Source organism: Phocoena phocoena, chromosome 20, assembly GCF_963924675.1.
Source record: "Phocoena phocoena chromosome 20, mPhoPho1.1, whole genome shotgun sequence".
Classification (NCBI taxonomy): domain Eukaryota; kingdom Metazoa; phylum Chordata; class Mammalia; order Artiodactyla; family Phocoenidae; genus Phocoena; species Phocoena phocoena.
The window spans coordinates 16,639,478-16,666,861 of NC_089238.1; the positions used below are offsets into that span (position 1 = coordinate 16,639,478).

At 40.7% G+C, this 27,384-nt stretch overlaps 1 protein-coding gene across 2 annotated transcripts; it reads right to left on the minus strand.

Annotated features, from left to right (window-relative positions):
• Positions 1 to 72: 72 nt before the first annotated feature.
• Positions 73 to 26,296, minus strand: PDCD2L (programmed cell death 2 like). 2 transcript variants are annotated; one of them, XM_065899611.1, is made up of 7 exons: positions 26,189 to 26,296; positions 25,909 to 26,075; positions 25,693 to 25,753; positions 24,022 to 24,389; positions 23,020 to 23,130; positions 18,125 to 18,273; positions 73 to 203 (listed from the first exon to the last, which is right to left on the minus strand). In XM_065899611.1, the coding sequence occupies exons 1-7, from the start codon at positions 26,294 to 26,296 to the stop codon at positions 73 to 75; spliced, it is 1,095 nt and encodes a 364-aa protein (XP_065755683.1). The 2 variants fall into 2 exon arrangements, with proteins under 2 accessions (XP_065755683.1, XP_065755682.1); XM_065899610.1 differs by having other exon boundaries at positions 24,022 to 24,395.
• Between the last annotated feature and the right edge of the window lie 1,088 nt (positions 26,297 to 27,384).

Here is a 27,384-nt window from a genome sequence, read left to right on the forward strand (position 1 = left end):
CAGCAACAAAGACCTAACGCAGCCAAAAATGAAAACAAACAAACAAACAAAAAAAACACAAAAGGAAATGCACTACTTAAATAATAATTCATCTGGGTCCTCTTGGATAATACAAAATTCTTCCACGGGAGTCTGATGATTTTGAGGCCAGCAACTCTTCTCACATGTGTATATTAGAATGGTTCCGAATTCCACAGAAAGACCTGAAAAATACAACATATTCAGGATTCCAACAAGGAGAAGACTTGTGAGATACACTCAATATTCAAAGTTTGCCCTGTTTGGGGAAAGCATCTTAGGAACTTGTGTAGAAATCAGCGATTTTTAGAACATGGCTGCTGTCATCTGCCGATGCCGGCCTTCAGCTGCAACATTTCCAGCCTCCAGCCAACCCTGCTCACTTCAGACTGGTCCCCACAATCTGAATTGGTTCTGGCAAGTCCATCCTGTTACTAAAGGCAGTGGTTTTTGTATACTGACAGACTCCCTCGGTTTGTCTCATGTCTGAAGTCAAGGGGAGATTCTGTCAGCAACCAAAGACCTCTGTTCAGTCCTGAATGGCAGGTTCTTCTTCCAGTTCCAGGGCTTGTTCCTGTACTTGGTGCTCCTAAGTGTATAGTCATACCACCCCTTCGATTGTCTAGTTGGTGAATATGTTGTGCAGTGTTAAATACATCGCACCCTCAAAGCCGTTTGCCCATTTTGTCTTTATTTCAAAAATCTGAACAAATGGCTAGCATATACTTGAACTCTTGGTGAAATTTAAATGTTAATAGAATAGTATACCCATCAAAAAAAATTTTTTTTCAAAGTTTGCTTAGTGGATAGAGCCCAGACTCTGGAACAAGATTGCTGGAGCTTAAACCCCAGCTCTACCACCCTGAGCAAGTGATTTCATCTCTATGTTATAATGACTATATTTATCATGATGACAAGATTGCTGTAAGGAGGAGTAAACAAGCCAATACATGTAAGATACTTAGAACAGAGCCTGGCACATCTTAAGTGTTAACTGTTAGCAATTAGAAGAAAATACAAAGGAAGGGAAAAGATGGCTCAATATGAGGATAATTGGCGTTGCCACAGGCAGTGAGTCCACCTTACACACTGAAAAAATAATTACTTAAAGCAAAAACAGTGCTCACTAGTTTTCAGTCACAATACAGTTGCAGTATTCCTACAAAAAGTGACTGTTGATTGCAAAAAAAACCCACAGATTTATCAGTAAAATATATTTTTTTTAAAAAATGTTTATTTATTTATTTGGCTGCATTGGGTCTTAGTTACGGCATGTGAGATCTTTAGTTGTGGCATGCGAACTCTTAGGTGTGGCATGTGGGATCTACTTCCCTGACCAGGGACCGAACCCAGGCCCCCTGCACTGGGAGCACAGAGTCCCAGCCACTAGACCACCAGGGAAGTCCCAGTAAAATATACTTTGAAAATAAACAAAAAATCTCAATTAGTCTTCATTGCAAATGTCTAGACTATCTGACATTGAAGATCATTTTAAAATACGTCACACTGACAGAACACTACCTCCAAGAAAGGATACAGGCAAAAAGGAGAAAATAAATCGTAAGAATTTATAGAAGTTTATTGATGGATGGAGCCACGAAGAATGTCATCAAGAGAACATGAGCAACAAGAACTCCTGCTGAAATCAGAATAGGAAATCAGGAGTGAAAAGGAGCAGCTGGGCAACTGGTTTGCAGCAGCAAAAGAAAAATACTTTTTAAAAATGTAGACAGCAATAATGGAAAGAAAATCAAAGACAGTACAAAGAAAGGCCAAACTAGAGCTGATTTTGAAAAACTACCGTGGTGAATTTGAGATAATTCCCAACTAGAAAGAGCAACAGGCAGTTTTCAGAGGGCATTAGAAGGCTGACACTCAGTACTAGTAACCACCAGGAGATCAAAGAGGGAGGTGTAAGGAATCAGAAAGAATAAAATACCAAGGAGCTGAGTATTATACATGAGCCCAGAGACCTGCCACATTTGGGGGATGAGGGAGCGGGAGGAGAAAGACACGGCATATGGAGATCAAAACAGTCCCATTACACATCCAGTGAAAAACATCAGAAATCACAAGAAACAGAAAAGACAGGTGAAACTTAATTACAGGTAGAAAAAAAGGCTTGAGAGAATCTCAATGAATGTAGAGGGAAAGGGAAAAGCATGCATTTGAGAGGAGAAAGGTGACCAAAGCAACTGGTGTTGCTTCCGTAGAAAAGCTACAAATTCAACAGAAAAGATACTCAGAAATAAAAAGGAAGAAAAACTAAATATATAGGTCGGAAGACCTATCCTGTCCCACAATAAAAGGATTATAGAACAATGGGATGGCAAGACATATGTTAGTTCAGTGCCTGGACTTCATAAATAAATAAAATTCTACAGGCATCCTAGCATAAAGTTAGTTACAAAGGTGGCGGCGGTGGGGCGGGGTGGAAATCAGTCCACCCTCAGACTTCTACAAAGCAACAATCAATGCCAAAACATACTTCTCAGTGAGACGCAGCCATGGGAGATGACAGGAGGTACCAGATGAAGGGACTGGCGGGGCTCTCACTGTTGACAGCATGGGCGATTACAAAGTTTTGAAGAAAGAAAGTGGGGCTTAAGAACTTTATACATAAGCTGTCCTTCAAATATAAAGGCAGACCAGCACACACATTCTAAAGTAAGAACAACACCTACGAGCCCTCTTTGAGGCTATTACTTGATAGATTCCAGCTAGGAGAGAACAGTCAAAATAAAGAATTCATGGGCTAAACAGCTATGAGAATTATGGCTATAGAATACAGACTTGAAGACCTTGATAAAGCAAAAATGATACTCAAATATTTGGAGATGGAGTAGGGTATACATTTCCTTATCTATTATAGTAAAGATAATGCATACTATTCAAAATTGAAATACAGAATGAATATAATTCTCTTAATTTCAGAGGATCTTTTAGAAACTAGGGCCTCTTGAATAAAGAACCCATTACCTAGGAACTTCCCTGGTGGCGCAGTGGTTAAGAATCTGCCTGCCAATGCAGGGGACACAGGTTCAAGCCCTGCTCTGGGAAGATCCCACAGGCCACAGAGCAACTAAGCCTGTGCACCACAACTACTGAGCCTACGCTCTGGAGCCCGCGAGCCACAACTACTGAAGCCCACGTGCCTAGAGCCCGTGCTCCGCAACAAGAGAAGCCACCGCAACGAGAAGCCCGGGCACCGTAACGAAGAGTAGCCCCGGCTTGCCACAACTAGAAAAAGCCCGCACGCAGCAACAAAGACCCAACGCAGCCATTACATAAATAAATAAATTAAAACGAAGTACATGGTAAGGATTTCCTGGGTATGACAGCAAAACACAGGCAACAAAAGAAAAAACAGAGAAATTGGACTATATCAAAATTAAAAACTTACGTGCATCAAAGGACACAATCAGTGGAATGGGAGAAAATATTTGCAAATCATATCTGATAAGGAGTTAACATCTAGAATATATAAGCAGCTCCTACAACTCAACAACAAAAAATAAATATGCCGATTAAAAAATGGACAAAGGGGGCTTCCCTGGTGGCGCAGTGGTTGAGAGTCCGCCTGCCGATGCAGGGGACATGGGTTCGTGCCCCAGTCCGGGAAGATGCCACATGCCGCAGAGCGGCTGGGCGCGTGAGCCATGGCCGCTGAGCCTGCGCGTCTGGAGCCTGTGCTCCGCAACGGGAGAGGCCACAACAGTAAGAGGCCCGCGTACCGCAAAAAAAAATGGACAAAGGACTTGCATAGGCATTTACATAAAGTGATATGAAAATGACTAATAAGTCATTAATATGAAAAGATGCTCAACATCACTAATCATTAGGGAAATGGAAATCAAAACCATCAGGTAGCACCTCACACCTATTAGGATGGCTACTATGAAAAACACAGAAAATACGTGTTGGTGAGGATATGGAGGAACTGGAACTCTTGTGCACTGTTGACTGGGAATATAAAATGGTGCAGCCACTATGGAAAACAGTATGGTGGTTCTTCGAAAAAATAAAATGAAATACAATTACCATACGATCCAGCAATTCCACTTCTGGGTATATAACCAAAAGAAATGAAAGCAGGATCTCAAAGAGATATTTGTATACCCATGTTTATTGCAGCATTATTCATAATAGCCAAGAGGTAGAAGCAAGTGTCCATCAACGAACGAACAGATAAACAAAATCGGTATATACATATGATAGAATATTTATTCAGCCTTAAGAAGGAAGGAAATTCTGACACATGCTAGCTACCATGGATGAACCTTAAGGACATTATGCTAAGTGAAGTAAGGCAATAACAAAAGGGCAAATACTATAATTCTACTTATATGAAGTACCTACAGTAGTCAAATTCATAGAAATAGAAAGTAGAGTGGTGGTTACCAGGGGTTGTGGGGAGTTGTTTGATGGGTACAGAGCTTCAGATTTGAAAGATGAAAAAGTTATGGAGATCCGTGTCACAACAATGTAAGTAAACTTAACATTGCATGGAGTAATGATTTAAATATTTTACAAAGCCATCTCCTAGAAAAACAACTAGGAGATAGACTTTTTGACTTAGAATTTTAAAAAGAAAAGAAAAAAAACAACAATAAAGACTGAGAGAAACCCATACATTTTTGAACTGTGAAAACCTAACACAAAAGTAGTTAAAAAAACAAAAAAGAGGAAGATGTGTAACAAACAAGGAAGAGGTAGAATAAATACCTCAGCAAGAAAAATATGAAGATCTCAAAAAGTTAAGGGCTCACAGGATTGGTGTCAATAACATTAATTTGTAGAAATACTGGTTAAAAAAACACATGCAACAGGAAAAATTTCAACTACATATTATCAATACATAAAAGGGCAAAATAAAACTAACGTGGGCTTCCCTGGTAGCGCAGTGGCTGAGAGTCTGCCTGCCGATGCACGGGACACGGGTTCGTGCCCTGGTCCGGGAAGATCCCACATGCCGCGGAGCGGCTGGGCCTGTGAGCCATGGCCGCTGAGCCTGTGCATCCAGAGCCTGTGCTCTGCAACGGGAGAGGCCACAACAGTGAGAGGCCTGCGTACCACAAAAATAAATAAATAGATAAATAAAACTAACGTTTTTTCCTAAAGAATGAATGTTCATTATTTAAGTTGGCTTAATTACCTCCATTGGGACTTCCCTGATGGTCCAGTGGTTAAGAAACCACCTTCCAATGCAGGGGATGCCAGTTCGATCCCTGGTCAGAGAACTAAGATCCCACATGCTGCGGGGCAACTAAACCCGTGCACCACAACTACTGAGCCCACGTGCCACAAGAGGGAAGCCCACGCACCGCAACAAAGATCCCGAGTGCCGCAACTAACACCCGACACAGCCAAAAAATAAATATTTTTTAAAAATTGGTTTTCCTCCATTAAACCTAACTGTTATAATTGTCACTTTGCTGTCATAACTGTTGTCCCTGTCATCCTTACAAGGATCACCAAAGGCATTATGAGTTTGTGCAGCTGCTTACACGGTGTTTTTCTTAATTAAAACATGATTCACATGCCATAAAATTTACCATTCTAAAGCTACAGTTCATTGGGTTTTAGCATATTCACATAGTTATACAAACATCTCCACTATCAGATTCCAGAACATTTTCATCACCCCAGAAAGACACCCCAGGCCCATACCTGTTAGCAGTCACTCCCCATTCTCTCCTGCCTCCAGGTACAAGCAACCACTAATCTTCTCTTTCAATGGATTTGCCTATTATGGACATTTCATATAAAAGGAATCATATAATTTGTAGCCTTTTGTGTCTGGCTTCTTTCACTTAGCATAATGTTTTCAAGGCACAACTATTTGTAGCACGTTTATCATGTAGTACTTCCTTTCTTTTCATGGCAGATAATACTCACTGGAGATACCACATTTTGTTTGTATACTGATTTGTTGATGAACATTTCAGTTACTTCCACTTTTTGGGTATTTCCAATAATGCTGATACGGGCATTTGTGTACAGGTTTTGGTGTACGTATGTTTTCAATTCTTTTGGGTGGAATTGCTAGGTTATGACGTTTTAACAATAATATTTGCAAAACTTTTCCAAAATTTTGTACCAGATGCTGCAAAAGATGCTGGGACATCAACAACCTCCTATGTGGCTGATGGCAACAGAAACTGGTAGATACCTACCAAGCAACAATGTGCTAAACATGACTTAAATAATACTTGTATACACAGCTATTAAAAAGAACTCAAAGGGACTTCCCTGATGACACAGTGGTTAAGAATCTGCCTGCCAATGCAGGGTTCACGGGTTCAAGCCCTACTCTGGGAAGGCCCCACATGCCACGGAGCAACTAAGCCCATGCGCCACAACTACTGAGCCTGCACTCTAGAGCCCGTGAGCCATAACTTCTGAGCCCACATGCCACAGCTACCGAGGCCTGTGTGCCTAGAGCCCATGCTCCACAACAAAACAAGCCACCACAATGAGAAGCCCGCACACCGCAACGAAGAGTAGCCCCTGCTAGCCACAACTAGAGAAAGTCCACACACAGCAACAAAGACCCAACGTGGCCAAAAATAAATAATTAAATAAATTTGTTAAGAAAAAAAAAAAGAATGCAAAAAAATAGGATTAGACAGGCACTTCTTCAACCTGATGAGAGCATTTACAAAAATCCTACAGTTAACAAGTTACTAAGTTACCTAACGATTAAAGACTGACTGCTTTACTCCTATGATCAGAAATATGACAAGGATGTCTGCTCTCATATTTACATTCAACACTGTACTGAGGTTCTAGTCAGTGCAGTAGGCAAAAAATAAATAAATCAAATAAAGAAGAAAAGAGAAAGAAAAAGAAAAAAAAAGACAGCCAGCTAAGGAAAGGAAGAAGTAACTATCTTCATCCCCAAACGACATGACTGTCTATGTTCAAAACCTGACATAATCAACAAAATAATCAACAGAACAGTTGCAGGGCACAAGATCAGAATACAAAAATCAATTGTGGAAATAATGTCAAGGAACATGGCAGAGTAGGAAGCTCTAGGAATCTGACCTCGCACTAAGGCAGCTACTGAGCTGGAAGAACTGTCTGAAACTATCTATTTTGGAACTCTGGAGTCTAGTGAAATACTTCATCATCCAGTTAGAGCTCGATTAAGACACTGGTAAGTTTTAGAGATTTTCCTTCTTTCATTTAGCAACTAGCTCCAACACCATATCCAAGAAGCTCAACAAACTTCAAGCAGTAAAAACTCAGAGATCCACACCAGACACACGGTAGTCAAATGTTAAATTGACAAACTGTTAAAACTCAAAGACAAAAGGGTAACTTTGAAAGCAGCAAGACAGAAGTGACTAGCTGCATACAAGATAGCCTCAATAAGATTTAACAGTTGATTTCTCAGAAACCATGAAAGCCAGGAGGCAATAGGATGACACATTTCATCCTGAAAGACTGTAAATAAAGAATTATGTATCTGTCAAAACTATCTTTCAAAATTGAAGGAGAATTAAGATATTACCAGATTTTCTTTCTTTTTTTTTTTTTTAAAGCTGAGGGAGTTCATAACAGTAGATTTTCCCTGTAAGAAATGCTAGGGGCTTCCCTGGTGGCGCAGTGGTTAAGAATCCACCTGCCAATGCAAGGTACACGGGTTCTATCCCTGGCCTGGGAAGATCTTACATGCCGCGGAGCAACTAAGCCCACGCGCCACAACTACTGAGCCTATGCTCTAGAACCCATGAACCACAACTACTGAGCCCGCGTGCCACAGCTACTGAAGCCCGCACACGTAGAGTGCATGCTCTGCAACAAGAGAAGCCACCGCAATGAGAAGCCTGCGCACCACAACGAAGGGTAGTCCCTGCTTGCTGCAACTAGAGAAGGCCCATGCGCAGCAACGAAGACCCAACATAGCCAAAAATAAAAACAAACAAATAAATAAATAAATTTATATATATAAAAAAAAAGAAATGCTAAAAGGAGTTCTCCAGGTTGAAATTAAAGGATACTAGACAGTAACTCAAAAACAGGAAAAATAAAGAACTTCATAAAGGACAGCTTTATTATACATCTGGTTTAGTCTGTAACTTCTTTCTCCTATACAATTTAACAAGCAAATGCATAAAATAGCAATTATGAATCTATGTTAAGAGACATACAAGGTATAAAGATATAATCTGTGATGTTAAAAATATAAAGGGAAAAGAATAGATGTATATAGAAGTAGAAGTGTTTGCATACTACTGAAAGAAAGCTGGTATTATTCAAACTAGGTTGCTAAAATTTTAAGACGTTAATTGCAAAGTAGTCACTAAGTAAAATACTAAAAAATACAGTAAGTCCCCTACCTATGAACCTTCAAGTTGCGAACTTTCAAAGATGCAAACGTGTGTTCCATCAACATCAGGCGTGAGTGAAATTGCCATTGCCCTCCATTTCCTATTGCTGACGATCCTTCAGCTCTACTATCTCCCACCTCCTCTCCCTCCTCCAGTCAGTAACTCCTCTTGCCTGTTCACTCGATGCCAGCCCCTGTACGCCAGCTGTTGTACTGGACTACTGTACTTTTCAAGGTACTGTACTGTAAGATTTTAAATGTTTTCTTTATTTTTTGTGTTTCTTTTTTGTGTATTATTTTTGTGAAAAGTATTACAAACCTATTACAGTATAGTACTATATAGCAGATTGTGTTAGTTGGGTATCTAGGCTAACTTTGTTGGACTTACGAACAAATTGGACTTACAAACACGCTCTCAGAAAGGAGCTCATTCATATGTAGGAGACTTACTGTATACAGACAATGAAAGAAGGGAATCTAAATGGTATACTACAATAAAGTCACCTAAATACCAAAAAAGGGCAATAATGGAAGAACTGAGGAACAAAAATATTATAAGACATACAGAAAATAGCTAAATGGCTGAAGTAAATCCTTTATCAGTAATGACATTAAATGTACATGGATTAAACTCTCCTATTTAAAAAAAAGCATTGACAGATGGGATATAAAAAAATAATAAAATAACACTAATCTATATACTATTAGAAATACTCTCTTTAGATAATAGGGACACAAAGAGGATGAAAGCAAAAGGATAGAAAAAGATATTCTAGGCAAACAGTAACTAAAAGAGAGCTAGGTTGGCTATCTTTTTCTTTCTTTTTTTTTTTTTTTTTTGCGGTACACGGGCCTCTCACTGTTGTGGCCTCTCCCGTTGCAGAGCACAGGCTCCGGACGTGCAGGCTCAGCGGCCATGGCTCACAGGCCCAGCCGCTCCACGGCATGTGGGATCTTCCCGGACCGGGGCATGAACCCGTGTTCCCTGCATCGGCAGGCGGACTCTCAACCACTGCGCCACCAGGGAAGCCCTGGCTATCTTATTGTTAGACAAAACTTCAAATAAAAAGTGGTTACAAGAGACAAACAGGGACATTATGTGTTGATAAAAGGTTCAATAGGGCAAGAAAATATAATAATTATAAACATATAAGCTTCTATGTGCAGAGACCCTAAATATATGAAGCAAAAATTGAAAGATTTAAAGAGAGAAATAGACAGTGCTACAATAATACTTGACATCAATAACTCACTTATATGGGCTTCCCTGGTGGCGCAGTGATTGAGCGTTCGCCTGCCGATGCAGGGGACATGGGTTTGTGCCCCAGTCCAGGAGGATCCCACATGCCGTGGAGCGGCTGGGTCCATGAGCCATGGCCACTAAGTCTGCGCGTCCAGAGCCTGTGCTCCGCAACGGGAGAGGCCACAACAGTGAGAGGCCCACGTACGGCAAAAAAAGCAACAACAACAACAACAAAAAACTAACTCACTTATAATAATAAATAAAACAACCAGAGAGAAGATCAATAAGGAAACAGTAGGTCTGACAATGCAATAGTTTGACAACTGGAACTAACAGACACATAAAGAACACACCATTCAACACTACGTTCTTTTCAAGTGCACAAAGAACATCTCTAGGATATACCATAAGTCTCAATTAATTGAAGAAGACTTACCTCATACTAAGTATCTTTACTGATCACAATGAAATGAAACTAGAAATCAATAACAGGACAAAAACTGGAAAATTCACAAATACGTGAAAAATAAACAGAACATTTTTAAACAACCAACAGGTCAAAAAAGAAATCAAAAAGGAAATTAGACAATACCTTGAGACAAACGAAAATGAAAGCACAACATACCAAACTGCAGTGAAAGCAGTGCTAAGAGGAAATTTTCAGATATAAGCACACACAATAAAAACAAAGAAAGATCTCAAGTCAATGACCTAAATGGTCTATACCTTAAGGAACTAGAAAAAGACCACACTATCAAAACCAGCAGAAGAAAGGAAAAAATAAAGACTAGAGCAGAATTCTTTTTTAAATGGAGAATATAAAAACAATAGAGAAAACCCCACAGAACCAAAAGTTTGCTCTTTGTAAAGATCAACAAAATTGACAAATCTTTAGCTAGAATGACTAAGAAAAAGAGAAGACTCAAATTACTAAAACCAGAAATGAAAGTAGAAACATTGGGACTTCCCTGGTGGCGCAGTGGTTAAGAATCCACCTGCCAATGCAAGGGACATGGGTTTGAGTCCTGGTCTGGGAAGATCCCACATGCCGTGGAGCAACTAAGCCCATGTGCCACAACTACTGAGCCTGCACTCTAGAGCCCTCAAGCCACAACTACTGAGCCCACATGCCACAACTACTGAAGCCCGTGCTCTGCAAGAGAAGCCACCTCAATGAGAAGCCCGCACACCGCAATGAAGAGTAGCCCCCACTTGCTGCAACTAGAGAAAGCCCGTGTGCAGCAACGAAGACCCAACACAGCCAAAAATAAAAAAAAATTAGGGCTCCCCTGGTGGCACAGTGGTTGAGAGTCTGCCTGCCAACGCACAGGACACGGGTTCAAGCCCTGGTCTGGGAAGATCCCACGTGCCATGGAGCAACTAGGCCCGTGAGCCACAACTACTGAGCCTGGGCATCTGGAGCCTGTGCTCCGCAACAAGAGAGGCCGCGATAGTGAGAGGCCTGCGCACCGCGATGAAGAGGGGCCCCCGCTTGCCGCAACTAAAGAAAGCCCTCGCACAGAAACGAAGACCCAACACAGCCAAAAATAAATAAATAAAATACTGAATACATAACTACTTTAAAAAAAAAAAGTAGAAACATTAAGACAAATTTCATAGAAATAAAAGATTATAAGAGAATAATATGAACAGTTGTATACCAACAAATTGAATAACCTAAACGAAATGATAAACTCCTAGAAACATGCAATCTACCAAAACTGACTCAAGAAGAAACAGAAAATTTGAATAGACCTATAGCAAGGAAATTGAATGAGTAATCAAAACCCTTCCAGTAAAGAAAAGCCAAGGGGCTTCCCTGGTAGCACAGTGGTTAAGAATCCACCTGCCAATGCAGGGGACACAGGTTCAAGCCCTGGTCCAGGAAGATCCCACGCCCGCGCACCACAATGAAGAGTAGTCCCCACTCACCACAACTAGAGAAAGCCCGTGCACAGCAACAAAGACCCAACGCAGCCAAAGATAAATAAATAAAATAAAGAAATTTATAAAGAAAAGCCAAGGACTAGAGGATATAACTAGTAAATGTTACAAAACATTTGAAGAAGAATAAACACCAATCCTTATTTAAGTCTCCCAAAAAATTGAATAGAAGGGACTACTTACTCATTCTCTGAGGCTAGTATTATCCTAATACCAAAGCCAGACAGAGATATTAAAAGAAAAGTACAAACCAATGTCCCTTATATGGATGCAAAAATCCTCAACAAAATACTAGCAAACCAAATCCAGGAGCTTATAAAAAGGTTTATATGCTATGATCCAATGGGATTTATCCCAAGAATGGAAAGATGTTTAAACATACCAAAATCAATATAATATACCACATTAACAGAATCCACAGAATTACCATGATCATCTCAACTGATGCAGAAAAAAAGCATTTGACAAAATTCAATACTCTGTAGTGATAAAAATCACTCAATAAACTAGAAATAGAAGGTAAATTCCTCAATCTGAAAAAGGCCATACACATGAAAAACTCACAGCTAACTTAATACTAATGGTGAAAAACTAAAAGCTATTCCCCTAAGACCAGGAACAAGTAAAGGATGCCTACTTTTACTTTTGTAACTTCTATTCGATACAGAAGTTCTATATAGAGCGATTGAACAAGAAAAATAAAAGGCATACAAGTCAGAAAGAAGGAAGTAAAATTATCTCTGTTGGGGACTTCCCAGGTGGTCCAGTGGGTAAGACTCCATGCTCCCAATGCAGGAGGCCTGGGTTCAATCCCTGGTCAGGGAACTAGATCCCACATGCATGCCACAACTAAGAGTTCACATGCCGCAACTAAGAAGCCCACATGCTGCAACTAAAGATCCCGCATGTCGCAACAAAGATCCTGTGTGCTACAGCTAAGACCCAGCACAGCCAAAATAAATAAATATTTTAAAAATAAAAAAATAAAATTATCTCTCTTGCAGATGACGTGATCTTTTTTTCCCAAGAATACTTGTTTTTTTAAGTTTATTTCTTTTTAATTTATTTAATTAATTTATTATTTTAGTTTTGGCTACATTGGGTCTTTGTTGCTGTGCATGGGCTTTCTCTAGTTGCAGCGAGTAGGGGCTACTCTTTTTCTTTTCTTTTTTTTTAATTTTCTTTTTTATTTTTTTGGCTGCATTGGGTCTTCATCGTTACACGTGGGCTTTCTCTAGTTGCGGCAAGCGGGGGCTACTCTTCATTGCAGTGCGCGGGCTTCTCATTGCGGTGGCTTCTCCTGTTGCAGAGCACAGGCTCTAGGCACACGGGCTTCAGTAGTTGAAGCACGCAGGCTTCAGTAGTTGTGGCACACAGGCTCTAGAGTGCAGGCTCAGTAGTTGTGGCACACGGGCTCAGCAGTTGTGGCTCGCGGGCTCCAGAACGCAGGCTCAGTAGTTGTGGTGCATGGGCTTAGTTACTCCGCAGCATGTGGGATCTTCCCAGACCATAGACTGAACCCGTGTCCTCTGTGTTGACAGGCGGATTCTTAACCACTGCACCACCAGGGAAATCTGACAGGGGGCTACTCTTCATTGCAGTGTATGGGCTTCTCATTGAGGTGGCTTTTCTTGTTGTGGAGCATGGGCTCTGGGCACGCAGGCTTCAGTAGTTGTGGCACGTGGGCTCTAGAGTGCAGGCTCAGTAGTTGTGGCACACAGGCTTAGTTACTCCACAGCATGTGGGATCTTCCCGGACCAGGGCTCGAACCCGTGTCCCCTGCATTGGCAGGGGGATTCTTAACCACTGCGCCACCAGGGAAATCCCAAGAATGCTTGTTTTTATTTTGTCTTTGTCTCCATACTTACATTTCCACACTAACAGATCAAAATCAAATTATCTTCAACTCAAATATTCATATTAGAATAATGGTAACAGAATTTCTGACCACAAAGATTCAGTGTTTCATCTTGATGTTTTCTAATCAGAATTGTTTAAAAAATACCTAGAACTCAACAGTTCCTAGGATAGTTACCAGAAAGTGACAAAAATTTTTTTTTTTTTTTGGCTGCACTCCACAGCTTGCAGAACTTCCCTAATGAGGGATCAAACCCGTGTCCTTAAGCACCGGAGTCTTAACCACTGGACCACCAGGGAAGCCCCCAAAACTGACAAATTTAAAGAAACAAAAATAGTAGACAATCCTGCAAGTGATTTTAGTTGTTGCTATATTTTGTCCCGGGAACAAGTCACCTCTTAGAAAAACTACTCCAAGATCAAAGCCTGAAATGACTTTCAGTGTAGTAAAAAAAAAATTACATGTTATTATAATGTCCATACACCTAATGATGTAGGTAAAGATAAAAAGTGATCTCTTCTTATCTGTTTAAAGCGATTCAAAAGAAATATATAAAGGTCCTAAGAAATCAGGTTAGATCTGAAATACAGTAGGGAATACAAAAAGCAAACAACTTTCCTCGTTTCTGATTGTAAAAGAGAAGTAGGCCATGGTCAACGAATACGTCACATGACAACGTATGTTCATGTTAAGAAAACTTCCATAACCACAGAAGAAAGGTTTACTGATTGCTGAAATAGAAGAGGAAATGGATATGATGTACCTCAGGTAATTACTGGTAAACCAGAAGAAGATAATGCTGACATAAAAATGCCCTCATTGCAGATATTATACATGAGTGATTATGGCAGTTGTGCAAAGAGATAGAAGCCATTATTCCTCAACTGTATATGATTATGTCAAACGTGTGCCTTGGTCAACTCATCATCTTAAGAGACAGAATTTCTGCTTCTAAAATTAAACCACGCTAACCTTTTAAAATATTGTACAATGAATAAACATGTTTTGTGGATTCGATGAGTAGATGGAATATTTTCATGTCTGTTCTAAAAGTACTTTAGATACACATAAGAATACTCAATGGTCATAAAGATCAAATGTAATCTGCCACCATCCCATGTAAAATCATTACATTTAGCAAACACTAATATGTGTGTGTGTATATATATAAAATATATATTAGTAAATAGAGATGATCTGATCTTATATGTAGAAAATCTTAAAGAATCCACACCAAAAAATTTGGTTTAGAACACTTGTCTCTGTTGTTTTTATATTATCCTTTAAGATCTCTGCTCTAGCCTTTATTCCTTCCTTTCTTCTGTGAGCTTTGGTTGGTTGGTCTTCTTTTTCAAGTTCCTTAAAAGGTAAACAGTTAGGTCATTGATTTGAGATTTTTCTTTGCTTTCAATGTATGTGTTTACAGCTCTAAAATTGACCCAGCAATGCCATTCCTAGGATATACCCAAAAGAACTAAAAACAGGGAGTCAAACAGATATTTGTATACCACTGTTCACAGCAGCATTACTCATAATAGCTAAAGGATGGAAACCTCATCAAGTTAAAGAATTTTAAAAATTTGTATATACATACAATGAACTATAAAAAGGAAGGTAATTTTGATACATGCTACAACATGGACAAACCCTGAAAACATTATGCTAAGTGAAATAAGCCAGACACAAAAGGACAAATGTTGTATGATTCCACTTATATGAGGTATCTGGAATAGGTAAATTCACAGAGACAGAAAGAGATAGAATAGAGGTTACCAGCAACTAGGGAAGAGAAAATGGGGGAGTTAATTCCTTTCTGGGAGTGGGCGAGTAGTTAATTCTTAATGGGTACAGATTTTCTGTTTGGGATAACGAAGTTTTGGAAATAGATAGTGGTGATGGTTACATAACATTGTGAATATACTTAATGCCACTGAACTATACACTTAAAGAAATGGCTAAAATGGTAAATTTTTTTTAACATCTTTAGTGGAGTATAATTGCTTTACAATGGTGTGTTAGTTTCTGCTTTATAACAAAGTGAATCAGGTATACATATACATATATCCCCATAACTCTTCCCTCTTGCGTCTCCCTCCCTCCCACCCTTCCTATCCCACCCCTCAAGGTGGTCACAAAGCACCGAGCTGATCTCCCTGTGCTATGCGGCTGCTTCCCACGAGCTATCGATTTTACATTTGGTAGTGTATATATGTCCATGCCACTCTCTCACTCTGTCCCAGCTTAGCCTTCCCCCTCCCCATGTCCTCAAGTCCGTTCTCTAGTAGGTCTGCATCTTTACTGCCGTCTTGTCCCTAGATTCTTCATGACCACAAAATGGTAAATTTTAAGTATGTATATTTTACAACACATCTTTTAAAAAATCAATTATATTTAAATATACTAGCAGCAAACATCAGAAATTGGAATTTTTTAAATGCCATTTACAATAGCATAAAAAAGCAGTTAATACTTAGAGACAAAACTGAAAAAAGATGTGCAAGACTACACATTGAAAAGTATAAGACCCTGCTGCAAGAAATTAAAGAGAAGCTAAATAGATGGAAAGATATACTATGTACATGAGTTGGAAGACTCAACATTAAGATATCAATTCTCCCCACACTGATCCAGAGAATCAATGCAATCCCAATCAAAACCCCAGAATGCCTTTTACTTTTTAAAGAAACTGACAAGCTGATTCTTAAAAACATAGAAATGCAAAGGACTTGGAAGAGTCAAAATATCTTTGAAAAGGAAGAATAAAGCTGCAAGACTGACACTACCAGATTAGAAATCCTACAAAGCTACAGTAGTCAAGACAGTGTGGCAGCGGTGTCAAAACAGAAAAACAGATTAATGGAACAGAATGCAGAATAGAGAGTACACAAATAAATTAATACATATATGGACAACCAATTTTCAACAAAGGTAAAAGATAATTCAGCAGAGAAAGAATATCCTTATCAATAAACGGTGCTGAAACAACTGGATATTCACATGGAAAAGAATGAACTTGATCCATACCTCACACCATATATAAAAGTTAACTCAAAATGGACATAAATCTAAATGTAAAACATAAAACTAGGAAAAAACTAGTGTCCTTGGGCTAGGCAATTATTTCTTAGAGAAGACATCAAAAACATGATCCATATAAGAAAAAATTAATCAATTGTCCTTCAAAATTAAAAACTGTTTTTTGAAAGGACACTGTTTAGAGAATAAAGACAAGTCGTTTTATTCTGACTGGGGGGAGAAAAAGGAATTGCTTTCAAGTGGAGAAACCTGAAACACCAGGTGATCAAGGCTAACATCAACAGTCAATGTATAAAGATGCACCCTTGATATCATGTGTGACATGAAGAAAATGGCATTTCACCCCTGTGATTTTCCTCTCAATAACCCATAATCTCATTCTGATTATAAGAAAAAAATCAGACAAATTCCAATATAGGGGCATCTTACAAAGTAAGTGACCAGTACTCCCCAAAATTGTCGAGGTCTTCAAAAATGAGGAAGTCTGAAAACCCATCACAGGCAAGAGATACAACAACTAAATGCACTGTGGTATCCAGGACAGGCTCTTGGATATCAGGTAAAAATTAAGGAAATCTAAATAAACTATGGATTTTAGTTAATAATGTATTAATACTGGTTCATTAATTGTAACAAAAGTACCATATTAATGTAAAATGTTAATAAAGGGGAAACTGGGTGTGAGGTATATGGGAACTCTATGTACTATTCCTTAATTTTTCTGTAAATTGAAAGCTTCTAAAGAATAAAGTCCATACCAAAAAAACAGAAATAAAAAAAGGCAAGTCACAGACTTGGAGAAAATATTTATAAATTATATACTAAAGGGCTTGTATCCAGAATAGATACAAAACTCTCAAAATTCAATAATAAGAAGACAAACTATCCAATTTTTAAAAAGAGAAAATGATTAGAACAGATACTTCACCAAAGAAAACATATAGTGGTAAATAAACACATGAAAAGATGCTCAAAATCATTAGTTGTTAGAGAAATGCAAATTAAAACCATATGATATCACTACACACCTGTGAGACTGGCTAAAATGAAAAAGACAGACCATATGAAGTGTTGCCAAGGATGTACAACTCTCATGTATTGCTGGTTGGGATACAAGTGGCACAACCTCTTTGGAAAACAGTTTGGCAATGTCTTAAAAAGTTAAACACACACCTACCACATACTTCAACCATTTTTCTCTTACTTACTGAAAAGCCTATGTCCATATAAAGACTTGTACACAAATGTTGATAGTAACTTTATTTATAATAGCCCCAAATGGAAGCAACACAAGTTTCCTTAAAATAATTCTAATTTCGCTGTGGGGCAACTAAGCCCGCACGCCTCAACAAGAGAGCCCACGTGCCGCGAACTACAGAGCCCACATGCTCTGGACCCCATGTTCCACAACTAGAGAGAGAAAACCCGCATGCCAAACTAGAGAGAAGCCCGCACGCCTCAACGAAGATCCCGCGTGCTGCAACTTAGACCCAATGCAGCCAAAAAAAATAAAGAAAATTTAAAAATAAATATTTAAAAAATAATAATAATTCTAATTTCCCAAATTTTATGCAATATGCTTATATTTTATAAGGAAACAAAAATGAAACAATAGTCCTTCATTTTTAAAATAATTCCAAATTAGTGCTAGAAACCCACAAACTCAAATAAATGAACGGCTTATTACCTAAATTAGCACTTCTGAGCATGCTGACCAGCGCTGGCATAAGCTGAAACTCAAATATCCTTCGGATTCCACAGTGACTGCAGGCTGGCAGCTCAGTGACTTCTGATGTAGGGCAGGTCAAGAAAAGTGGTTCTCCATTCCAGGAATACCTAGAGCAAGGAAATAAAGAACCATGAATCAAGGCCACGTACAAGTCACATTCCAACATCTAAGACCACGCTTTGCAAATTTTGTTTCTTTCTTGGAGAGTATCCGGAGCAAAACCAGAGAGCAAAGAAAATCCAAAGGCCCAGAAAACTAGCTGCAAGGTTGTATATTAGAGCAAGATATCTGAATTCTTATCAATGGTTACCAAGTCTAGATGAAGGCACTAAAGCTAATGTTGAACTGAATCTAACTAAAACTGCAACAAAGCCCAGACTCAGCTCAACTGCAGATTCAAAAGACTCAGCCCCCCACAGTACTGGCCTTACAGAAGAAGGGGCATACACCCCTAAGGAATAAATACTAACTTCGGTATCTACTGTTCTTCAACATACAATTTCCAGTAAACAATTTTTTTAAGTTAGTAGATATTGAAAGAAGCAGAAAAAATTGACCCATAAAGAAAGAATACCAGGAGATCCACAGCCAAAATGATGGAATTATCAGACAGACTTTATGTTTTTTAATTTTACCAAAGTATAGTTGATTTACAAAGTTGTGTTTAACTGCTGCTGTACAGCACAGTGACTCAGTTATACATATATTCTTTTTCATATTCTTTTCCATTATGGTTTATCACAGGATACAGAATATAGTTCCCTGTGCTATACAGTAAGACCTTAATCGAAAATACTTTTAGGGCTTCCCTGGTGGCGCAGTGGTTGAGAGTCCGCCTGCCGATGCAGGGGACACGGGTTCGTGCCCTAGTCCGGGAAGATCCCACATGCCGCAGAGCGGCTGGGCCCGTGAGCCATGGCCGCTGAGCCTGCACGTCCGGAGCCTGTGCTCCGCAATGGAAGAGGCCACAACAGTGAGAGGCCCGCGTACCACAAAAATAAATAAATAAAAGTAATGTATATTAGTTTGGGAAACACAGGAAAGTATAACAAGAAAACCAAAATCTACAGTATTCCTCAAACCATGAAGCTAAGATTTTTATTAAGTTCACTTATTTTTTATGCATTTGGATGCACACATGTAAGTAGGTTTTGCTTTTTTTTTTTTTTTTTTTGCGGTACGCGGGCCTCTCACTGTTGTGGCCTCTCCCAGAGCACAGGCTCCGGACGCGCAGGCTCAGCGGCCATGGCTCACGGGTCCAGCCGCTCCATGGCATGTGGGATCCTCCCAGACCGGGGCACGAACCCGTGTCCCCTGCATCGGCAGGCGGACTCTCAACCACTGCGCCACCAGGGAAGCCCGGTTTTGTGTATTTTTAAAAAAAAATAATTGGGGTCATAGAATATTTATAATTTTTCTCTTTTCTTTAAAAAAAAATTTATTTATTTAGGCTGCGCTGGGTCTTAGTTTCAGCATGTTAAGTTGCAGCATGTGGGCTCTTAGTTGCAGCTTGCAGCCTTCTTAGTTGTGGCATGCAGACTCTTAGTTGCAGCATGCATGTGGGATCTTAGTTCCCTGAGTAGGGATGGAACCCGGGCCCCCTGCATTGGGAGTGCGGAATCTTCCCCACTGGACCACCAGGGAAGTTCCTGTGGGATATTTTTATAATGGCAATTCTTGGTGACCCTTGGATATGAGAGTAAAAGGCGGCAACAGAAGTGGTTTTGAGTTTCTGGCTTGTGAAATTGGGTGAGTGTTGATGCTATTCTTGAGATGGGGGTTTAGGAGGCTGTTATCTGGGGTGTGGGGTCTTGATTCTTCTTGAACTACAGAGTGTGTCCTTAACAGTTTGACTTCCATCTTTGTAATTAAATCTCTGTTAGTTATAATAGTTTTGATTTTATTTCCCCTGTGCGTTCTACTTTATAAGTTTCATATATTGAAGACATAACACTTTGTAGTAAGTAACAAGTGCTCATAGGATATTGAATCATACGTCTTGGAAGTTCATTGCCCAGGTCTTCCATTTCTACCTGTGGGTCCGTGGGCAAGTCACTTAACCTTTCTTATCCTCAGTGCCTCATCTCTAACGTGAGGATGATGATACAACTACCTATTTCATAGGATTCCTATGAGAATCAAATGAGGTGATGAGGCAAATACTCTGTAAAATATACGTAAATACTGGCTGTTGTTTGAAATCCACTATGCTATGTTTTGGGGAAGCAGAGATCTGTTAGGATCTTTTTGTTTTGTTTTGTTTTTAATTGGCCGTGCTGCGTGGCTTGTGGGATCTTAATTCCCCAACCAGGGATCGAACCCCGGCCCTCGGCAGTGAAAGTGCAGAGTCCTAACCACTGGACCGCCAGGGAATTCCCTAGGATCTTTTTTTTTTTGGTGGTACACGGGCCTCTCACTGTGTGGCCTCTCCCGTTGCAGAGCACAGGCTCCGGACGCGCAGGCTCAGCGGCCATGGCTCACGGGCCTAGCCGCTCTGTGGCATGTGGGATCTTCCCAGACTGGGGCACGAACCCGTGTCCCCTGCATCGGCAGGCAGACTCTCAACCACTGTGCCACCAGGGAAGCCCTAGGATCTCTTAATAGCACTGGCATATTTATCTATTCTTCATCATCTTAGGACAAGGGTCTACTGAATCACCTAATTTCTGTAAATTCTTTGGTGGTAAGGACAATATATAACTCTCACGCAAAACATATAGTAGGTATTTGGTGGAGCCAACACCTTTTCAAATGTGGTATGGTTGAAAAGAACCTTGGTTTAGGTCTTAGAAGACTTGGCCTTGGGCAGATGACTTTACCTTTACTTTCTCTTCTGTAAAATGGGCCTAATACCTACTTTACAGCATGTCTGGAAGGATTCAGTGAACGTGTTCATTCATCCAGCAAATATTTATTGGGTCTATTTTAGATGCTGCAGGTGCAGCAGGAAATGACACAAAGTCCGTGTTTTTATAGCTTTAGCTTTCTAGTGAGGGAGGTTAAAAATAAATAGACATGTTGTATGATTTCCACAAGTGATAAATGAGGAAAATAAAACATAGCTATTATAAGTAGGATGTCAGAGAGGCCTCAGAGGAAATGACATACCCAGCAGGTTATAGTATATAAAAATAATGACACAGGGAAAGCTTGGAAAAATGGGTCCAGATAAAGTGGACAGAGTAAAATCAAATGGTCTTTCTCCCCTAATACCTGATATGATGAATGTAAAAGGTAAAAGTCAGCCAAAAATAAAATAGAAAAAAAACAAGTATTAAAAGGAAAATCCCTTCCATCAGCATTGAAATAAGGAAAGGAACTTAATACCATAAAACTCAAGAGTGGCAGCTCAGGACATAATATCACTAAATGTCTAATACAGGTCTGAGTACCTCACATGTATTTAAATATTTATTTTTGTAATTAATTTACTTTTCACAGAGGAAGGTAGAGAAATTTCTGGAATGGTTTAGTGTGAGTTCTAACCATACAGCCTTCTTCTTTCACCTCTTCAAAATATACCGATTAGCCCACAAAATCCTGAGAATTGCAGTAATAATCTTGAATCTGGAAAGAAGCAAATAGGAAAAGAGTCTGTATCTTCTGCTGTAGGGCTGTTGGCCAGAGAACTGGGTGTGGTGGGGTGACGATGCAGGGAATTAGGAGTTGCCTCTCAGAAGCAAAAGTTGTTGACTAGTTACAGTAATGATAAAGAGGTCAAGGGCAATTTCTTCCCCATTAAAATGGGATCCCCCAACATGTAAAACATTTTACACTATCTGAGAAGTCAAAGTGAAACCCAGGTGTTCTAGTAGATTGCATCTAGTCTTACAGAACCATATCCCCACCCCACTTCACTACAGAAAAGTAGAAGAAATGAAAAATATGCTTGGAGAAAGGGAAAAGAGCAGACCTCTGATATGAGATAGACAGAAAATCAGTAAGAAAGCCCACACACCGTTTTGGAGAAAACTGGTGGTCTAAACAGAGTTGCCCCCTTCAGGCATGAGCTAGATGAAAAGTGGCATTCCACTCCTGTAATCAGTAAAATTAAAGAAATGAATAGTACAAACAAAAATGAGCCAGGAACCATATCTGGAAGAAAATATAAACTGAGAACACATAATTCCCAGCAGAGTTTTCAAGATATAGCAGAACTTTGTAAGAAAATACATTCAGTGAAACCCAAGAGCTCAAAGTTGAGAAAATGAAGTAACTATGAGAAGCCAAGGGAAACTGAATTGCTAAAGAAACCAAGCCACACATTACATATTGAATAAATTTAGAAACAACAGACTTGGCTGAAAATTGAAGTACTGACGTGGTGAAAAGAGTTGTGAAAATCTAGTGAATGCAAAAGAAAAAGACAAAGCAATTAGAGAGAAGGTGATATCTATGGAAGGTTGATAAATACAACTACTGTAAGGATAATTGGTGTCCAAAATAGAGAACTCAACAAATGGATGAAAAACAATACTCAATGATGAAATAGGAAATTTTCCCCAAAGTGAAATAAGAACTGAAATTAAAGCACAAGAGTGATTGAAGTGAGAGACCTAGCCTGGTGGTGGTTTTAAAAGTATTTTCTTTTCTTTTCTTTTTTTTTTGCGGTACGCGGGCCTCTCACTGTTGTGGCCTCTCCCGTTGCGGAGCACAGGCTCCGGACGCACAGGCTCAGCGGCCATGGCTCACGGGCCCAGCCGCTCCGCGGCATGCGGGACCATCCCATACCGGGGCACGAACCCGTGTCCCCTGCATCGGCAGGCGGACTCTCACCCACTGCGCCACCGGGGGAGCCCTATATACATTACTTTTACAATCAAGAAAAACAATTTTAAAAAATGTGCCTTTACCTCAAAATCTGCTCTTGACAAGCAGCAATTCTCTTCATGAATTTGTAAAACATCTTATCTCCACTTTTAATTATGGTCTTCTCATATTTTTCATCACCATCACTAGAAAGACTAAAAAGAGAAGCAAAAAACACTTTTGCCTGTATATATCCAGAGAATTACAGTATTTAGAATTATACTGAATAGCAGTAACCCCCCTGCTACCCTTCTCTCAAGCCCTGCTTCCTAGCCATTTTCAACTCTGGATAATTATTTGCAATTTAAAAAGTCATTATGTCCACTCACTCTCTCCATTTCTTTCTCCATTATGGATTATTTTCAAACACCAACACTTCTTCACACACTCTAACAGTATTCTGCAAAAGCTTACAGATGATACAGCTCTGGTAAAGAACCAGGTCAACTCTCCATATATCCTATTGTAATTCTATTATAATAGCAGAGTGATTATTCTTACTTCAAACTTTAGAGGGTTTTGGTTTATAAAGCCTTTCAAGACCTATTCTCGCACTTAACTTCAAAAACCATGTGAAGAGATACACCACCCAGATATCAGTATCATCCCCATTTTACAGGGGAGAATTGAGGCTCTGGGAGGGTCTCTGAGGTCCTAGGCCAGTTCTTGAGCCACAGGCAAGAGTCAATAAACAAATGGCATTTTTCTAACTTACCTGTCTCTGTTATACATTTAAAAACAGAAAAGTTAAAGAGCTAGTAAACCCATCTTGTGTAAATACTTGGTATCCCTAACTTCTGTTTGTTCACTTTCCTGAGGGTCCCTATAAACAGAACAAAGTGTTTTCAAGCTAACTCAAGGGTGGCTGGTTAAGATCCCCTTGTCTGTCTGCCTTTCTCATCCGAGAGGCATGAAGCAGAAAGGTCCTACACACACAAGTGCTGCCTGAAAAAGTTTCCCCAGATACGAGGGTAAAACCGAAGGGTACCTACTGTGGCAGCTTCCTGATCAAATCACCTCTCACGCTCAGCAGTACACACTCTCACCTTTGGGAAAGCAAGTGTTCCATGTCAATTCCCTCTCTCTGTTGATACTCCCTCAGAAGGCTCCGAGCATGATCTAGACTGACAAAGTCTCTGTAGTCATCCTCATCAACAACACAGATGTAGTAGGGCAGGAACTGTGGCAGCACGGAAGGCAAGGCCATCCCTTCCCCAGGAGGCAGAGGAGGAGCAGCGCCCGGGACAGTATCCTGCAGGCGGAGGTCTTGGAGCTGGGCAGTCCAGTCTCTGTCTTTGGCACGGCTGGAATCATTTCCAAAATCTGAGATAACCTGTGGTGGAGGCGCCTCCTCCCTGTCACTTCCCCAGTCATCTGCACCTTCACACCAGTCCTCAGCTGTGAGGCCATTTTCCTGTTTCTGGAAAAATATCCAGTGAATGTGGTTCAAGCACACTTGGGTGATCTCACCTACTCCCTTGGCTTCCTGAGCCACCCATCCCTTCACCTTCCTGAGGGAGCCTTAAGACCAGCACCCCCCGCCCTCCACTCTGGCACACTCTGATTCAACTTCCTGGACCCCGTTTACTCAAAAGCATGTTGGAGGTGACAAATATTGTGTTTCCTTTTCAGGGGCCCCATGGCAAATGCAGTACAGTGGTTTCTTCAACATCTCTTTCAGTTGTGCTTCATGTATTGCACATGGTAAGAAAGAACTACATTTCCCAGACTCCTAAACACCTGGGGTCCTAGGTGTGATCAGGGGGTCTGTCTGTGTCTAGAGGGAGACACAAACTTGAGACAGAGTGAAGTAGAAAGAAGAGCCATGAGAAAAAAGGTAGCTGATCTGTAGATGGAGACAGCAAGGCTCTGGAGTCAACAGTTCTGAACGGGGCAGCTTCCATTCACCGGAACACATCTCAGTTTCCTGACTGCAAGAGAGGTTAGCAGCTCCTTGACAGGCCAGTTCTGAGGTGTGGTTCCGGAGGTCACTCCTGGAGTCATCTCCTCCAGGCTATCCAAATAAGTTAGTAAAAACCTAATTTTAAGTCTGTCTCAGCTTTAAAAAGTCAAAGTGCTTTTCTATTATCTGCATTTGAACCCGGACAAATATAGGCAGACACCACCTTTTTATTCCCAGTATTGCTAGTACTGTGCTTGGCACACATTAAGAATTCAGTGTATATATAAAGCAGCATTCACAGGCAAAGGGAAGCTGAATTTTGTCCTGCAGCTACCAACTTGCCTGATTTTTTTAATGTAATACATTCGAGTTTTGTCATATTAAATATGTTTGTTATATACACGTATACTTATCACAGTAAGTATATTTACTATAAACACACACATATATAATGATATGTATGTACACACCCATAGTTTTTCTCAAACAGAAAAGTCAGTAAGCTATATGCTTCCATACCTTCAGTGCATAATTAAAACAACTAACAAGACATGAAGGAAGTACCATTTTGTGGTTCAAAACAAAAGCAAATTGTGGTGTGATGAATTGGGAAATTGGGATTGACATGTATACACTGATGTGTATAAAATGGATGACTAATAAGAAAAAGTAATAAAAACTAAACATAAAAAAAAGCAGAAGCCATTCCAAAGTACTTCAAAGAACATGGCTTAAAGTTTGTCTTAAACGAAATTCTGGAAAATACCCTCAAATTACAGCAGATCATATAATATGATAGTCACAAGCGCTTTACCTGAGCGTCCTGCGTCTCTTTCTCTCGCATTTGCAGGCACTGGGAGCGGAACACCTTCCAACTTCATAGTAAAGAAAAACTGCGGTGAGGAGTCCATCGCCGACTGCCAGCCGACTGACCAGTCCCCTCCGGGTGCGCCGGGGGCTGGCCCCCCACCCCCGCTCCCGCCCACTCGGTATTAAGTCCAGTGGGCGGATCCGGGACTTCGCCGCCTACCTGCGCGCCCTGCCGCTAGCGCACCCCGGGCGGGGGCAAGCGAACACGTGCAGGAGCCGATGAAAGGGGCAGCCTTCCAGCGGGCAGTACACCTGCACGACCAGGACAAGCGGCTGCCTGCAAAGTTCACACACTGGCCTCGGCGCTGCCACGGCGGGCAGGGCGTCCTGAGGGCAAGGGAGGCACTCAGACCCTGACTCTTACCCGAGACCTCGCCCACTCCCTCACCCCGTAGCCCTCACCAGCACCCGTCGACCCCGGCTCCGTCGCCCCACCTCACCGGAATGCCGCCCAGCTTGCTCGCGGTCCAGGCGCCCAGCCCCGTGGGGCAGCCGTGCACTGCAGTATCGCGAAGCCCGAGCAGCACCGGCTTGCGAACGGCCGCCATGACGACGAGGCGCCCAAGCGAAGAGGCGAACTACGGCAGCCGAGAGGGTGCGCCGCTCTGTGCACGCGCACTGCCTACGCCTGAGAGACGGCCCCGCCCCCTTCAGACCGCTTCCGGGGATACAGTTTGTAGCCGGGTGAAGATCCCGGAGCGGCAAGGCATTTTGGCTCGTAGTGCGCGCTGCTAAAGGAAGTTGGCACCCTCTACCGTGAACGAGTCTTGCCAAAAAGTTTTATCTAAAATAAGTGGGATATGGGACATCTCTGGCGGTCCAACGGTTAGGGCTACGCGCGTCCACTGCAGGGGGCGTGGATTGGATCCCGGATGGGGGAACTAAGATCCCGCATGCCATTCGGTGCGTGAAAAATAAATAAATAAAATAAAATAAGTTGGATAATAGTACTGTCGTTAACAAGCCCCTCCCCCAAAAAACAAAAACACAAAGTTCTAAATTTTTATTTATTTTCTAAATTATTTTTAAAATTTTTATTGGAGTATAGGTGACTTACCATGTTGTTAGTTTCAAGTGTACAGCAAAGTGAGTCAGTTATACATATACATATATCCACTCTTTTTTTTTTTTTAAGATGCTTTTCCCATATAGGCCACTATTGAGTAGGATTCCCTGTGCTGTACAGTAGGTTCTTATTAGTTATCTATTTTATATATAGCAGTGTGTATATGTCAATCCCAGTCTCCCAGTTTATCCCTTCCCCCCCAGGAAAGCCCTAAATTTTTAGAGAAGACACATCGAAATGCCTATAGATGAAATGATATATCTGGGATTTGCTACATGATGGGCGGGACTGTAGATGAAATTAAATGGGCCCTGGGTTGATAATTGTTCAAATTTGGTGTCAGGCACAGGGTGGTCTCTTATGCTATTTGACTTTTATATGTTCGAAATTTTCGGTAATAAAGTTTTTTAAATGCCTGTGGCACACATAGGTGAATTTCAAAAACATCGTGCTAAGTGAAAGAAGCCAGACACAAAAGGCCACATTCTGGAAAAGGTGAACTTTTAGTAATCAAATGGATGGTTGCCAGGGTTTGGGTTTAGGGGTTTAGGGGGCAGAGGTTGACCACAA